The 17,031-nt window shown below is 32.3% G+C and overlaps 3 protein-coding genes across 3 annotated transcripts; 1 reads left to right on the forward strand and 2 right to left on the reverse strand.

Moving 5' to 3' along the window:
• Nucleotides 1-43: 43 nt before the first annotated feature.
• Nucleotides 44-2,831, reverse strand: HELRODRAFT_189921 (hypothetical protein; the record flags this gene model as incomplete). The annotated part of the gene is made up of 6 exons (XM_009033269.1): nucleotides 44-175; nucleotides 404-670; nucleotides 851-1,044; nucleotides 1,182-1,362; nucleotides 1,702-1,941; nucleotides 2,037-2,831. The coding sequence occupies 6 exons, from the start codon at nucleotides 2,829-2,831 to the stop codon at nucleotides 44-46; spliced, it is 1,809 nt and encodes a 602-aa protein (XP_009031517.1).
• A 3,640-nt stretch (nucleotides 2,832-6,471) lies between these two features.
• HELRODRAFT_166313 (hypothetical protein) lies at nucleotides 6,472-8,164 on the forward strand (the record flags this gene model as incomplete). Its single annotated transcript, XM_009033270.1, has 4 exons — nucleotides 6,472-6,673; nucleotides 6,857-6,937; nucleotides 7,094-7,479; nucleotides 7,673-8,164. The coding sequence occupies 4 exons, from the start codon at nucleotides 6,472-6,474 to the stop codon at nucleotides 8,162-8,164; spliced, it is 1,161 nt and encodes a 386-aa protein (XP_009031518.1).
• A 722-nt stretch (nucleotides 8,165-8,886) lies between these two features.
• Nucleotides 8,887-13,900, reverse strand: HELRODRAFT_166314 (hypothetical protein; the record flags this gene model as incomplete). The annotated part of the gene is made up of 12 exons (XM_009033271.1): nucleotides 8,887-9,309; nucleotides 9,557-9,644; nucleotides 10,068-10,197; nucleotides 10,505-10,656; nucleotides 10,984-11,066; nucleotides 11,483-11,612; nucleotides 11,911-12,080; nucleotides 12,170-12,592; nucleotides 12,738-12,955; nucleotides 13,220-13,429; nucleotides 13,558-13,633; nucleotides 13,790-13,900. The coding sequence occupies 12 exons, from the start codon at nucleotides 13,898-13,900 to the stop codon at nucleotides 8,887-8,889; spliced, it is 2,214 nt and encodes a 737-aa protein (XP_009031519.1).
• Between the last annotated feature and the right edge of the window lie 3,131 nt (nucleotides 13,901-17,031).

Here is a 17,031-nt window from a genome sequence, read left to right on the forward strand (position 1 = left end):
AATGGATAACACATATTTCTAGTTGTTCATTATGATTATTATTTCATGACAGTATGGAATCATGTCGAGATGGTCGTGTCAGATAGAATTTCGAGATCAGGATTGTGAGGTCATATTTCCTCATTTGCAGTTGACTCAATTTGAATGAAATTTTATAAAACTTCAGAGAAACATTCTTGAATAATAAATGAGTAAAAGTTTTTTTTTAAATTTTTCTAAATTACGCAGGATTAAAAGCATAGATGACAGTTAAAATATTATGCTACAAAAAATGAAAAGAGAAAAATGAATCAAATTGATCTCTCAGTGACTTCATTTAACTATCCGGTATAACCATGACACCAACGTATAGACAATCAAATGGTGTCAAAATGCCTTTGTGACGTTTAGAATATCTAAAAACTTGGCAATCCTCATTGCCAGGTAAATTCCCTTTCACTGCTTCTTGTGCTGGTGATAAACTTGAATCATTTGGCGTTTCCTTCCCCTTCAAGTACTTCGTCAGAAAAATTTTTTGAATCACACGATATACGTTGTTCGGAAACTTCGACTCTTGTTGAAAGATGTAGAGACAGTTGTTGATAGTAATGGATGGCGAATCAAAAACAGGATGCACCAGCTTAAACACATATGTCCACTGATCGCTCTCTACATCATATATCTCTCCATCCTTTGTTGATTGAATTATTTTTGAAATTTAAAATTGCTTAGTATAAAGTTTCACATTTGAAATAATTTTGTACAAAAAATTGAAAAAGTCAAATAATCAAATGATGTAATTCATTAATTTTTACTAATAAATAATAAAATATATGGAAAAAGTTATTACGACAAAACTAAGCATTCCAACCAATGCATTATAATTCCGATCAATCGACTTATATGTACCACCAAAAGCAAAAATCTTATCCCCCGTGCTTGTCATACAGTGGTGGGAGCGTGCCGTCAACATGGGAGCCCTCGAAAGCCATTTGTTGGAAGAAGAGTCATACCGGTAAACAAAATGTAAGGCACTGACATACATCATTCCATTGTATACACAGCCTGTTAATGGATGGATATGCAAGTTGGGTTATGGCATGTAATATATATGAATATATGTATAACGACTAGTTTTTTCTGTCTGAGTTTGTTATCCCGTTTTTAAATTACAATATTAGAAAAAGATGAATTAATCAAACCTGCAAGATATGGTAGAGCAAGAGGTAAAGGTTCTACCATGTGCCATTGGTTTTCACTCGGTATGTATTTTTCAACTGTTGAAGTTCCTTTGATGTATTTAGTGTAACCAGAAACTGCATAGAGATGGCCAGCTAGGTTTCCCAGGTAGAAATGACGCCTCGGAAAATGCATGCTGCGACACTGAATATTTATTAGATAATAATTATTAATATAAAACCAAAGCACTTGTAAATTTCATAATAAACAATTTACAACAACAAAAGTACAATGCGTTAAATAGAAGATAAATGTAATTAAAATAAGGAACAATAATGTACCCACTGCATTTAAGACGTGTTATGAAAGACATCAAATTTTTTAATAAAATAAAGAGATAAATAACTAATAAATAAAAAATTATCGATCATCGTTGACTAGTAAGCTACTGTAGCTATTGATAAGAATGAATTATTCTATTTAATTACACGTTACGATTAGAAAGAATGTGTTGATAGAAATACAATTTTAAAAATTGTATACCTCGGACCAGACTGCAGTAACCGGATTGTACATGAAAACTTTACAAGTGACCGAACGCTTCCCTCCGACCAAATACAAACAGTTGTCAAGCACACAGGCATTGTAATCTATCCAATCACCTTGTGGACCATTTCTACTTGATGGATTGAAATTGACGTGTTTTTGCCAAGCGCCGTAACCATTGGTCTTGCATGCTTCAACAAAATCATAAACTGGCAAAATATTCAAGAAAGTTCCATCCTGGTATTGAAATAAACAAATAAACAATAAATTATAATCAGTTGAAAATATGTAAAGGCAGCAACTTATTTGTAGATAAAAAATTAAATTCACACCCTTTTTTCAGTTGATCCAACCGCAAATATCTTACCAACTGTACGAGAAATATTTGAATCTTTATCTTTATTATAGCAGATATTTAAATTCAGATCATGAAGTATGGCGGTACATTTCTGTCTCCCTGAGGTTGTCATCAGACTGTACCTCACTTCGGTTAACAATTTTTCAGCGAAATATTTTTTGGACGGATCCTCCGAAACCCACCTGATTATCAGATTGAAAATATCCATCTCGCTGTCTGCATTTATTTCCTCTGAAGCAACCAAGCGAAACATTTCGTCTGGTGATAATGATATTTTTGAACTGTCTGAAATTTTTTTAAAATTCTTCAAAATGTATTCAATAACTTTTTTAACCACTTGGTCAATTAGAAGGTATTTGTTGGCAATGTCCAAAATACGAATACAAGTTGACTCGTTCAAATGTTTCAATAACATCTCAATGTATCTATCAATCATATCATTCATTTGTAGATAGAAGGCACCATCTAACCCTGCTTCTACTTCATTCAACGACTTTATGCTAAGACCTTTGTTTCCCATCATGTTGATTGACAAATAGATTAAATAATCTCTTACTTCTATTAAGGATTCATTTGTTAAACATTCGAACGTAAGCTCTCTATAACGGGCATCTCTCATTCCACTGTTCACCAAACCTTGGAAATATTCACTGGTTCGAAGAAGCATGTTTCTGTCAACCGGATGACGACCTCCTGATTTTGAAATTAGTACCATTCGCTCTACCGTTGAAACATCATTGCCCTCCACGTCGTCTACATCCATGTTCATTTTCAACTCTTTTAAAACTTTGCAATTAATATGAATTCAGATTAGAAGGCTACAATGCAATGGTCATATATTGATTTTCTATATTCACTAAAATTATTATTTGGATAATTTTAATTACTTTTTACTCTTTCCCATTATATATATATATATATATATATATATATATATATTACAATATTCTATAAATTCTACCGAATGTTTGGCGTTAATTTGTTTGTAGTTCGTTTTTTCAATTTTTCTCACTAAAGTTTTTTGGTGAACGTTTAGTTTATTAAAAGTCAAAATAAACTTAGTTTCCGAATTCATGCTGCAAATAAGGCCATATTTCGATTCCGAATGAATCATCATCAGTTTATCAGTTCATATATATATATATATATATATATATATATATATATATATATATATATATATAATGTATATATATATACATCTACGTTCATTTTCTGATGTTACAACCTTCACAGATCTATATTATACAGTACCTTATTTAACTATGTTCATTTACCTATGTTTATTCATTTACAACCATTTATTTAAACTTTCTTATATCACATACAAAGGCTACAGATGGTAATGGAACTCCTTTTTCAAAGTTCAGATCAGTTCGGTTAGATAGAAGCGGAAAACGTGATTTCCATGGGAATTGGTAAAACATATATTTCGGGAACGGAAAAATTAGGGAATCACTGTTCGGTAATCGGGAATGATGGACGGGAATGGAAAAACAACATATACATGAACAAAATTAAAAAATCAATTTTGATCAAAATGTCAATGATCTATGCAATTCGACACGTTTGCATGTGCGTTAACAAAGATAACTTTTGCTTTTGCTTTTTCTGGTCCTTTTCTCTGGAACTCTCTACCTACTTCTCTGACTACTTCTCATTGACTTGCAAAGTTCAGAGCCCATCTGTTTTCAAAATTCATTGAGGAGCGCTGTTGAACATCGCGGAAATAGCGCTTTATAAGCTAATTGATTGATTGATTGATTGATTGTGTAAACAATGGAGCTGTAAAGAAATTGCATGTTATATATATATATATATATATATATAAACTATATATATGCATGTGATCGAAACTCATTCACCACATACGCACACACGTGTGCGTAGACAAAGATAATCACGTGCAAGCAAGACAGCTATAAAGAAGTTTCATATAAAATATATATATATATATATATATATATATATATATATATATATATATGTATGTATGTATGCATGAATATTCGTAAGCATGTTTAAAATTGTTTTGTTATAGCTGTGTAATTTAATATTGATGTTTTAATACATTTTAGATATTTTAGATTTTTATTTTGTTTGGCACTAAATCCACGTTCTTAATATTTGTCCGTTTGAAAAAAGTTTTGTTTTTGGTTTTTAAAAATTTGCGAAATGGGAAAGAAGGGGGCATTTAGATATTTAATTATATAAATATTTAGATGTTACATTTAAAAAAATAATACAGTATATGAATTAAAAAATAATAAAATGAATAACAAACCAGTGAACTTTCTTTTAAGACCGATGAAAAAAGAAACCAATATCCTTTGTTGATTTATTAAAACAGCTATTAACACAAGTAAATTTCAATTTTATTAAGTCGTAACTGCCGAAATGTACTTTTATCTTTCAAAATTTATTCGAATAAACCAAAAAATGATCGGTAATTTACTTCTTCTGAGTTATCACGTATCGAGACAACGTTTTGACCGTATTCTGTAAAGTAAACGAAGCGCACCCTTTGTTGTCAAAAATATTGCGCCATGTCCCATATACAAATTCAGGTGTATGGTATATATGTATATATATATATATATATATGTGTGAGTGTGGGTGTATGTGTGTGGGTGTGACCACGATGATCGACTGGAATGTATGTATATATATATATATATATATATATATATATATATATATATATATATATATATATATATAATTTAAATCTCTTTGTTAACACGTGATGAGTTGCGGAAATATTAGTTAACTAACTAACTATTCGATGAGATTTAACTTTTTTAAATTTGTGCACGTGTATGTCGTTTTTTATCATTTTCCACATTACCGTCTATCTTTTCCGATTCATTAAAATTCACCAAACACTACAAACACATACACATTGCGGAATTGAAAAAATGGCTGAAGTTAATAAAATCTAAATATTTCACAATGGGTGTTTCTACGACACCTACAGACTTGTGTATCAGATCAACAACTTTTGTAATAAAATATTACAACATGAGTTTTACAACTCTTATATCGGCAATGAAAACAAAGAAGTGTTGGAAAAAGTTCAAAGACGGCCAAATCCGGAGGATTAACAATTGTGAAGACTTTCATGAGGAAAGAGATGTGGACTGACAACTTTGGATGAACCTAGGACAGGAGGAGATCTCATTCAGGCGTACAAAATCATAACGGGTAAAGATAAGATAGATTCATCCCTATTCTTTCAATTTACAAAAAATAGAAACACAATAGGGCACCAGTAAAAGCTTTTCAAAGAAAGGGTAGGAACAATAAAAGGTAGATTTTTATTGAACATTAGAACAAACTGGAAGAAAAAACTGTAACAGTTTCTAAAACGCAAGAGTTCAAAGTCAGACTTGGAAGATTGGAATTTTAATTTCATATTATTAGTCAAAATCGATCCAGTGGTTCTCACACAGAGATATCTTCTGAACGAATATAATCCTTGTTATGTTAATGTTGAATGTTCACATTACAGATGCATTTTTCAGTTGTACGATGCGCAATGTTTGCAACACCATAGATTTTATTCATTTTGGTTAAGCAAGGTAAGGACAGTTTGTTCGACACGTACTGAACTGTTTCAAAGTTTTAGTTTGGTCTTAAGTAGGCCTTAGTAGGTAAGTAGAGTAAGTAGGTCTTAATAATAATAAAATATAGAAAGTGAGTTTTGGACTGTGCAAATTAACGGCACTAAACAACGAAGAGTTAGAGTGCAAGAGTTTCAAGGAAACTCGCCTCCTTGTTTCTTAAATAGGGATGGGCAATTGCATGTGCGATACAAGAGGCTCGAGTTCGGCTCGATTCACATCTCTTATACAGACTCCACTATATAGGTTGAATCAAGGTATATGGACTTCTTCGCACTATTGACTGAGCATACATTTCAAGTTTTTTATTGCATGAATGAATTGAAATGGTGGCTGAGGAACGATTGAACTCGACCAAAAATTATTAACTTTATAGTTTTATACAGTTATATTTAAAACCAGATGAGTACGATGGGATGATTAACGTTATTACCAGTTATATTTAAAACCAGATGAGTACGATGGGATGATTAACGTTATTACCACTAAAGATGACAAATTAATTTGCTTATTCTCAAATTAAAAAAGTATTAATACAGCGGCATGTGTTATAGTCATTTGTGTAGAATATATACATAGTTAATAATATAAAATCAAAAAAGTTTCCATAGCAACGAAGGAGCTGTAGCATTCCTAGTGAACACCTTTGCAAAAAATCTCACCTGAATAAGCGAAAACAATAACACAGCAAGTATTGCAACATGAGTTTAAAAGGCAAAATCTCACTTATAAGCTCTAGTCAAGCAAATGCAAATATAAAAACATTTTAAGTTAGTCCAATCAATAATGAATAGAATATTTCGACCGAGTATAGAAACCTTCATCTTAATTATCATTGTCTCGCTGATCACGCTCACAATTTTCATGATCTCACTTAATGAATCCTTCCCCGGCAAGTTCATTGCATGGCAGATTGCACACCCAAGCGATTATCCTGACGATGAGGAGACGTTTAGAAATACAAAAAAGAAAGTTTTTGATTCCTATGGTTGGTTGATGATGGATCGATTATTAATTTTTATATATTTGAGTTAAATCATTGAGCTCATTCCTTCATTTCATTTTCACAACAGTTTTACATCATGTAGAATGTATCGATTCAAAATTTATTCTAAAGACAACTTATGACTGCATTAAATTAATAACTAACTCGCAAATTTTTTATTCCAAGAACTTCCTCCTCTCCTAATAAAACCTGCCAAGTCTCAAAATTCTTCAGTGGAGCAAAATGGAAGAGAAAAAAAAGTAAGAGGTACTTTACAGGTTCCTGGACAACATTTCTACAAAACTATATTTTTGTTTCATGAACCTCTATTCGAAAATATTAAAACATCATTGCTGAATGATACACACACACACACACATATACAAACACACACACAAACACACACATACACATAAATAACAGACCCACGACTCGGCCAGCTGAGAGGAGGCAGATCTAGCTGCATCATCTACAATCCAGACATGTACATAGACTATACCTTCACAAACTGCCTTCGAATGCAAGTTGAACCATACCAGCCTTACATATGCACTCACGATCTGAACACCGACATCCATATCTCCTTCCAACTTCAGCGAGATAGCATTTGGGAGAAAGAGATGATTGACAGGTTCAAGGACATTTTGATAGCCCATTCTGATCTTGGGGTTTATGACATAGGTGCTAACATCGGTGTCTACACGATGGTCGCTGCAAGTATGGGTCACAAGGTCGTCGCCGTGGAACCACATCAGCCTAATTTGTATGAGCTGGGGAAAGCCTTGCGGAAGAATAAGTTGGAAAATGAGGTTAGCAAGTTTCAGTTTTATAACATTGTTCACATAATACGAAACTAAATTTACAGTTGACTCCAGCAATTTTATTTATCAGTAATTATGAAGATACATTGACTGCTATATGTGATGAAAGATCTTTTGCACTATAAAAAAATTGACATTTAATTTTAAAATTTACTGACACTAATTCAAATGCAATCCCAAGGTTATTGTGTTGAGAAATGCGGTATCTAACAGACATGGAACATACGAACTGAAGATACCACTTGACAACCAGGGGGGTGTACGACTCACATCACAAGATGCAGACAAGTACTGTGACGACACAACATGCCCGAAGCACGCTGAGAACATAGTCCTAAACGACCTTTTAGATGTAACGAACTTCAAACGAGCCATCATCAAGATAGACATAGAAGGCCATGAACACAAAGCTATGAGGAAAAGTAGTAAACTGTTCAAGACGGTCCAAATAACACACATCATCATGGAATGGCAACATGTTAGAAATTATTACGGAACACATAACGACGAAAACGACGAAAAAACAATGGTGAATGAGATGATAGGTACGTTGAATTCACGAGGATTTCATGCCGAGCACATAACTACAGGCGCCCTTTTGAGTTTGAAACATTGGTATGGTTGGCCGGACAACGTACTCTGGGTGCACGACAACACTACCAATACAAGATAACATATATTGCAACAAAACGCCACTTGTGGCTGTTATTGTCTGAATTATTATTTTTAAATCATTTTTTCATGTAGAAATAAACTAGATTTTTTTTTGCATTAAAAGGAGATTGATTTGAAATTAAATAATAATACTCTAAATGTTCTGTTCATTCCCTCCATTAATAGCAATTAAAATTAATTAAGTCAGCTGAATCAGGAAGAGGATGTACAACAGAGTGCAAGATGCTAAATAATATGTAGATCAAGATTAAATTAACCAAAATTCCTAACTCAATTCAATTATCAAATTAAATTAATAAAATCAAAAAAGAAAGAGCAAATTGAATTAAATCAGTCTTAAGAAGTGTCATTTATTTATATAATGAAAATCAAATAATTTAATTATATTATTAATAACATTTTTAAAAAACAAGGGAAAGAATAATTTAAACAAATTTAGATAAAAATTTCCGACCAATTATAAACACGACGATCAAATTTAAAACTGTTTGGGACATCAATATAAATTCGTCTACCATTTATTAAACCATCTTTTTTATTAAGAATAATGAATTTACTGACTTTAATTATATAATTAATAGATTAATCAATTAAATGGAATATAATTAAAAATTGAAAAAAATAATAAAACATGAAATACGCGTTACATGTACGTGTACAAGTATTTTTCATAAGTAAAAACATACAGTCAGCAAACTGAAATGGCATTTACTAATGATATCAGACACTGGATTCTAAATCTTTTTTCAGTCTTTTGGCATTCGCACTATGTTTTTTCCGGCTGTCATCGTTTTTGGCGTCACCACTAGCGCCGACATCTTCATCCTCATAGTCGTCCTCATTGCCGTCGTCGACGTCGGTCTGTTTGCGTTTAACAGCTCCGTTGCTGACCGCCTGTTTGAAACCAACGCCAGCCTCACTTATGATTTCTTCGCCACCAAGGATGATTTGCTGTTTAATTTGATTTAACTTTCTCTCCTTCTCGATTTTGCTGGTGATCTCCTCGACGATCGCGTCAGCTTTGAGGACGTTTGTGTGGTCGGTTTCTACGACGGCGTCATTGAACCTGACGATGACACACGTCATGTTGTCGCATCCGGTTCCGTCGCCCGATGTGTCCGGGGCCAGGCACATCTCAAACAACTGAAAATTACAAAATTTAACATTGGTAATTATACGCAACGATTAGCTGTAAAATAAACAATACTGGCTATTTTAAAAAATAACAGAATTACTCAAAAAAATATGTTGAAGACAACGGATACATAGAATACTAGAAAAATAAGGTAAAGAAAACACAAAATCAGAAGAACAAAAACAAAAAGCTTCATAAAAGAACAATGGTAAAATAAGTAAAAAATAATTCCTGATTTCTTGCAAGTTCACTGACCTCTTCACAAATGGCGGACATTTTGGTGGCTCCTCGTTGCAGTCTGTTCAATACAAAATCTACTACATCCTGACTGGTTAGTACATTCCTGGTGAGAGAGTGAAAGAGAGAGTGAAAGTAAGAGAAATGAAAATTAGTGAGTGTAAAGAAAAAGACGTTGCAAATTAATAAAAATTCTTACATGAAATGAGCAGACTTACCTTCTTCGATTATTCAAAAACCAAAAGTATAAATAACAATGGATATAAGACACTATACAATAGACAGCAATAAGTTGTCCTCTAGAATCAAACCATAGTTAATTATCAACTTCATTTTAATTTAAATCTTCTTTTTAATTCAGTTGACAAGTCGATGAATACATCACAAAAATGTTACAGCTATTACTGCAGCTAGCCACTAAGTTGGGATAAATTCTTCAATTATTAGGTGATACATGAAAAATTTCGATAATTACAAAATTAGTTTCTAAACAATGATGTGTACATACACTACAAAGAATTTTACTTACCATATACCATCACAAGCAAGCACCATGAATTTATCTTCATCGGTCAGTGTGATATGTTTGATGTCTGGTAGAGCTGTTATCATCTGATCTTTCAACTCCAACTTTGTGTTGCGTTTGTAAACGTGGTCGCCTGTTAATCAATCAACCGTTCCAATTAATCAATCAATTAACCAATAACTAAATCATTGTGACGATTAGAATCACAGCTATACGATGCATCTAAATTTATTTAATTTTTTATGCTAAAAAACACATAGAAATGAAGCAAAAGCAAAGCATAGATCAAAAACACAGTGAAAAGAATGAAAATGAAAGAAACACACAAAAAGGACAAATAAAATTAATAATAATAATAAATAAATAGATAACAAAACAAATAAAATAAATATAAAAATTAAAGAAATACCAATAGAATGAGACAAATAACAATTATATACCAATGGCCCTGGAAAGATTGAGGCCCCCGTTGACTCTACCGTCGCACGTTATTTTACCACCCGCCTTGTGAATTCTCTGCGTCTCAATGTCATCCTCCGGTTTGTGGTCGATGGACATGTCGAATGCTTTCACACCTCGACACACGACGCACCTATGACGTTTTTGGAAAAATTTCTTAATGTGTACATTCACAAGTGCTATATAACGTTTGATTGATTTCTTCTTTAACAAATACTATTCTATAAGTAAGAAGAGAGTACAAAATTTCACTCGGAAGCAATCAAATTTTCTACAGAAGCTAAATAAGATCTCTCTCTCTCACACACAGAATAGAAGAAAAAAAAAACAAAAAAAGAGAGTACAAAATTTCATTTGGAGGCAATCAAATTTTCTATAGAAGCTAAATAAACTCTCTCTCTCTCTCTCTCACACACACACAAACACACGGAAGCATACATAAACACACAGAGATGCAAACCTGGAATCTCCAGCATTAGCCACATACAAATCCTTCCCCCTGAGCAAGGCAACAACAGCTGTGCATCCACTATCTGATCCAGGCTTTTCAACAATTCAATTATTGAAAAGCATTCAAATTATTGAAATTTATTTTAAGAAAAATGAAGTTTATTCTTTATTTGACATATATTACAATTTTATTAAATGCATTATGAATTCATTATATACTTTAAATGCTCTCAATACATAAACCATCATTAATTCATTTACTACAAAAAGACAGATAAGTCAATATTAAAAAAAGAACAATTTAGGTGAAAATGTTTAATTCATTGATTTCAGTCTAGATGAAAAACTATCTCTAATATGTAATTCTATTTAGAAACAATTCAACTTGAAAATTTTAAAACAAACTAAGTAAAAAAATATTGCAGAAGCACTAGGTGAACTTTTCCAAAAAGTGCTTAAAATTAAGCACTGAGAAACTGAGAAAAAATAGACTCAATAATTAGTTAAACCTTATCCCCAATGCTGAGTACATCTTCGTGTTCCTCTTCATCCTCCTCATCCTCTCCATCTTCCTCCTCGTCGTCGTCATCACAACTTTTGAATAACTTTATGAAGCTTTTTTCATCATCATCTTCTTCACTGAATAAAGAAAATTAAACATTTTTTTAAAACAAATTTTCAAAAATTGCAAAATGGATTTGGTGTTGGCCTTAGTCTAAAAATGACTGACAACATTCTTTCAGTCAATAAAGAATAACACATGCACTGGTTAATAATAGCATGAAAACGAGATACATCATGATCAACATCTGACCAACATTGAAACCTTTGCAACCACCATTATCATTTTGCAATCATCATTCTAATCTCACTATCATCACAGAACATCAGTTTCATCATCACAAATTTTGATCTTCTTCAAAGTAAAATTACCTACCTATCATCATCATCTTCACTATCTTCTGGAGCCTTCCATTTGTCATGCTCCTCATCGTCGTCGTCGTCATCATCGTTCATCTCAGCCTCTGAATCGTCCTCATCATCATCTGAATCGTCGTCGTCATCATCATCATTGGATTTACCAGTCGAACATGAAGCCTTAATTGCCTGACAATTACAATCCAGAGATTATTAAAATAATTTATTGACATGAAATTTGAAATAATTGGTTCCAAAAATGCAACAAAACTATTAACCTCTGCTTCAGAAGATCCTTGACCTTTAAGCTTACTACCACTACCAGTACCACAACTACTGCTGCTTCCATATCCTTTACTATCACCAGACACAATATCATTGGATTTTTTGTTGATAATACTGCCACTACTACTGCAGCCACTACTACTACCAACTACTACTTCATTTTTGTTGGCATTTTCAGTTTTGTTTTCCACCTGCATGTCAACATCGGAGGAGCTCACCTTGACTTCAACCTTTTTCTCATCCTTCTTAATGTCTGTTTTACTACTGTCCACAATATTTCGGTCGTCAAGTTCAGATTTTGATAAATTGTTGACGTCGGAGGGGAGGTTTTTTGTTGAATCTGTGGCCTCTGAGGTCTGGTCACCAAATTCTGCTGCTACCCCGTTTAATGTCTTCTCATTCATATTTGACTTCACCTGTTAGAGAAATTAGCACGGGAATAATTTTATTCATCTAAAAACTATAACCTAAATGAGTGGCTTATGGCAAAATCAACTAATTATTTTTTATCCACAATTGATAACATTAGTATTGAAAAAATTTCATAAAAAAACGTCTTACAGAACAATCGTCATTTTTTTCTTCATCGTCGCCATTGGCATCACCTGTAGCCAGCAGGTTTGGCTTCTTTGGTCTGATGGTTGGCGATTGAAATTTTTTTGATTTTGCAAGATTAGTGAGCAGTTTGCTGGTAGGAACAGCCCCACAGGCAAACCTCTCCATCAGTTTGTCTATTGGCATGGTGGCTTCCTCCCTTAGAAGAGATACTTCAGAAGTTACTATGAATTGAAATCAATTTTCTCCAGTTAAAAAAAAACGTTATATTTCAATTTTATTATCTGTTGCACATCTAATTAATTGAACTTTATCAAAAAACTTTTTATCTGAGAAATATTATAATAAAAAACTCAACTATTAAAATTTAAATAAAATGCCAAACATTGCATTTCATTGAAGTCATAAATCCTAAAAAGTTTTCAAGATTCATAACACAAATTTTGTATTAAAAAAAGTGTTCGTTGTAATGAATTTAAAAAACCCACCTTCTTCTTCATCCTCGGCCTCTCTATCCCCCACCTGATCAATCCCTGCCAAGTCTCTCAACTGTTTGACAACACTTTCGTCAGTCAGGGTAGCATCAAAATCTACGAAGGCTTCCTTCAAAGCCTCATCTAAGAGTCCTTTCTTGTACAGTGAATGGGATTTTAAAAAATCTGGAAAAGTGTTTGCTGTGTACAGAGCCACCTCTGCCCCTGGTGATTTATATTTTATTGAAATTAAAGTAAATAACAATAAGAGAATAAACAATAGACCTAGTGATCTGTGATATTATTTAAATTTATAATAAATCTCTAGCTAATTTTAATTTCCACTAACTAACCCCCATGTCCATCATAAACGGCAAACAGAGATGTGTCGGAAGCTTGATCAAAGTCTACGCAACAATTGTGGGCATCCTATATTTTATATTAAAATAAAATTGAAATTAATCATTAAAAAAATATCAACTTGAAAAAGAACTAAACAAAACAAGCCTACAAACATTAAAAAAATAAACAAACTAATCTCAAATGTAGAAAACAAATTGAAAAATCAAAAAAAAATTGAATTACTTCTTGACTGATCCTCCATCCCTGCATAGAGGAAGCACCGTAAATCAACTTATCCCCATTCCAATCGTCAGATACTTTTTCCCTGACGGGAGCGCTTAGATAGGATCCCATGAAAAACGATTATATTATACAACTGACAAAATAAGCACCAATTCACTAACAAGACTCAATTTTGTAATAATTATCACTTTGATCCGGTTATAAATTAGTTTAAATATCGCAACCGATCGTAAATAAAATGATAAACTACAACACAAATAAAAATTAAGAAAAGCGCTCTAAACTATTTCACTTTGTGAATTATTCATCCGGTGAATCTAAACATCGCAGCACAACTGTTGTTTTAGCTTGCTTTTAGACATAAATATTCTTTATATACTTTTAAATCAAGGGGAGACCTATTTACCAGCATACAACACCTTGTGTGTTGAAGCAGGGATATGCAAAGAATCTCAATTTTTTCAAATTTTAATTATTTTCAGTAATGTCTCCCCTTGCTCCAAACCACATAACTAGAATAATAGGACTAATCGATCAATTCGATCTATCGGTCGGGCTATTTGTCGTGCTTGGATTGTTGGCTTACGAAATTGCATGGATTTTAACGAGCAAGCTAAATGAAATATTTACATGATTTAATATGCTTAAAACATTGTAGTGATTCTATTTAATTTTAATAATGATTAATAGAATTATGTATTATTAAATTATTTTTGTTAATTTGAATATAAAAAATTGCTTTTGGTCCGGTGAAATCCGGTGGCTTACTGAAGCCGTAGGTTGGCTTAGTAGGATTGAACTATAGTCACCCTTTTTTTTACACTATTCGATCATGTTAAAAATTGGTTTGCTTATGAAATAAACGGCCTAAATAAATCAAAATTGTTATTTGAACAACTATCTTCATTATATTCAATGAATATTTTACATTCTGCTTGTGCTCATAAGAAACTGGCTGCTGAAATCATACGTTGGCTTACAGCAGTGGCTTACAGGATTTCATAGAACTCTTACGATAGCACTTTTTTGTACATATAATGCTTTAAATAAATCAATATATTCATATCACAATTATTTTTGTCAGTATAGATATAGAAATTGCTTATGTCAGGTGAAAAACAGTGGCTTACTGAAGCCGTAGGTTGGTTTAATCGGATTTTTTCTCATGTATACAATACTATGAGATAAATTAATCAAACAATCAGTCAGTCGGTCGGTCGGTCAGCCAGCAAGCCAGCCAGCCAGTCTGTCAGCCAATCAATCAACCAACCGATCAATCAACCGATCGATCAATCAACTAAATTGAATGAACCAAATAAACAAAAATATAAACAAAAATTAAAAAAATTTGCAAGGCCTGTTCAAACTCGAACAAACAGTTAACCGTACAGATCTACAAACAATTTCGAGATTTTAGTAAAGAAAGAAAAACACAGTAGTTGCTTTTATTTGAATTCATTCAAAAATGAAAAGTGACGGTTAATTAAAATTTTAAAATGTCAATTTTTTTTTAAATTCGTATTTTAAATAAACAAATACAACAAAATATCGACCGATAAAAATAATTATTATCCATTATTATTATTATCATACACACTCCTTAGAAGTTCTCGAAGGATAATAAACCACGTAACAGGAACATTTAGTAAGAACAGTTCACAACATATCATAATGATTAAATCAACATACTAAACAGAAATAATTTATACTTGCATATATACAAAGTAAATCAAGAAATATCCAAAAATTATATAACCAATTTTAAAAAAACTAGAAACCAGTCAACATTTAATGAATAAATAAATAGACATTATTAAAAAGATTGTTCAAAAAGGTACAATTTAAGGCAACGACGAGAATGAAATGTAGTTTGTTTTGTTGGTGTGGTGTTGTGAAGCGAAAACAAACACATCACACAAAACTAGTAAGAAGTCGCAAGAATAATAGTCAGTCACCTACCTATAATAAAATTACTCTCAGGGCCCTAGCTTACTTATAAACATTGACTCAACTCACTTACCTACAAATTTGTATCTCTCGTTTTAGATGTTTCAAGTATTTTATTTAACATATTTTAGCGATTTTATTTTACTTGAAGCTTTTTAACTAATGTTAAGCCCTAGCCTACCTACAATTGTTTAACTCATCTCAGTCCCTAACTTACCTATGAATTAAATTAAAGCACGGTCCACGGTAAAGAAAATATAAAGTTGAAGAGAAACATAGCAACAACGACACCGAATGAATGGATGTTGTGTATGTATGTGTTGTATTGATGTGTGTGTATGTAAATGTGCGGGCGCGCACTCTCCAGAAACTTCACTCACTACCGACGAACCTCCATTGCACCGACCATCATCTGACACGCATCGATGGAATGAATTTGACCGGATACTGAGAAGAAATTGAAAAAAAAAATTAATTCACTAAAATAAAAAACAAGCAATTGAAAAAAATAGGCAACTTATCTTTTTTGAGATAACACTCAATCTTTGTTCAAATTCGAGTACTTTCAAAGATATAATGAGACAAAAACAAATTTACCTTTAACATTATCTTCCATTTGTCATCGGAACGATCATCATGAGACCACCAACTGAAACGTGCTGACGCCCACCACAGCCCACCTCTCATCATTCTGTAGACAAGTTTTTATTAATTAGCGAAGTAGTAAATCAAGAAACAAATGAACGAACGAATAAATGATTAACTGAATGATTGAACGATTGGTTGAATGAATAAATCAACTAATTAATTAATCAACCAATGATTTAATGAATGAATAGAATGAATCAATGAATAAATTTACTGAGAAATAATTTGAAAGATAGTGATAAAATGAATGAATGAATGAGAAAAATAAAAAAAAGAAACTAAATCATACTTCAAAAACCGTCGTTGTTGTTATCTTCGAATTGTCATCGGAACGATCATCATGAGACCTCCATCTGAAACGTGCTGATGCCCACCACAGCCCACCTCTCATCATTCTGTAGACATTTTTTAATAGCGTATTAGTAAATCAAGGAACAAAGGAACGATCGAATAAATGATTAACTGAATGATTGAATAATTGGTTGAATGAATGAGTGAATGAATGAATTAATAAATCAATGATTCAATTAATGAATAGAATGAATTAACGAATCAATTAATAGAAGAATAATTTAAAAGGTTGAGTGATAAAATGAACGAATGAGAAAAATAAAAAACGAAACTAAACCTTACTTCAAAAATCGTCG

The sequence above is a fragment of the Helobdella robusta genome (assembly GCF_000326865.2).
Source record: "Helobdella robusta unplaced genomic scaffold HELROscaffold_9, whole genome shotgun sequence".
NCBI classification, from domain to species: Eukaryota; Metazoa; Annelida; class Clitellata; order Rhynchobdellida; family Glossiphoniidae; genus Helobdella; species Helobdella robusta.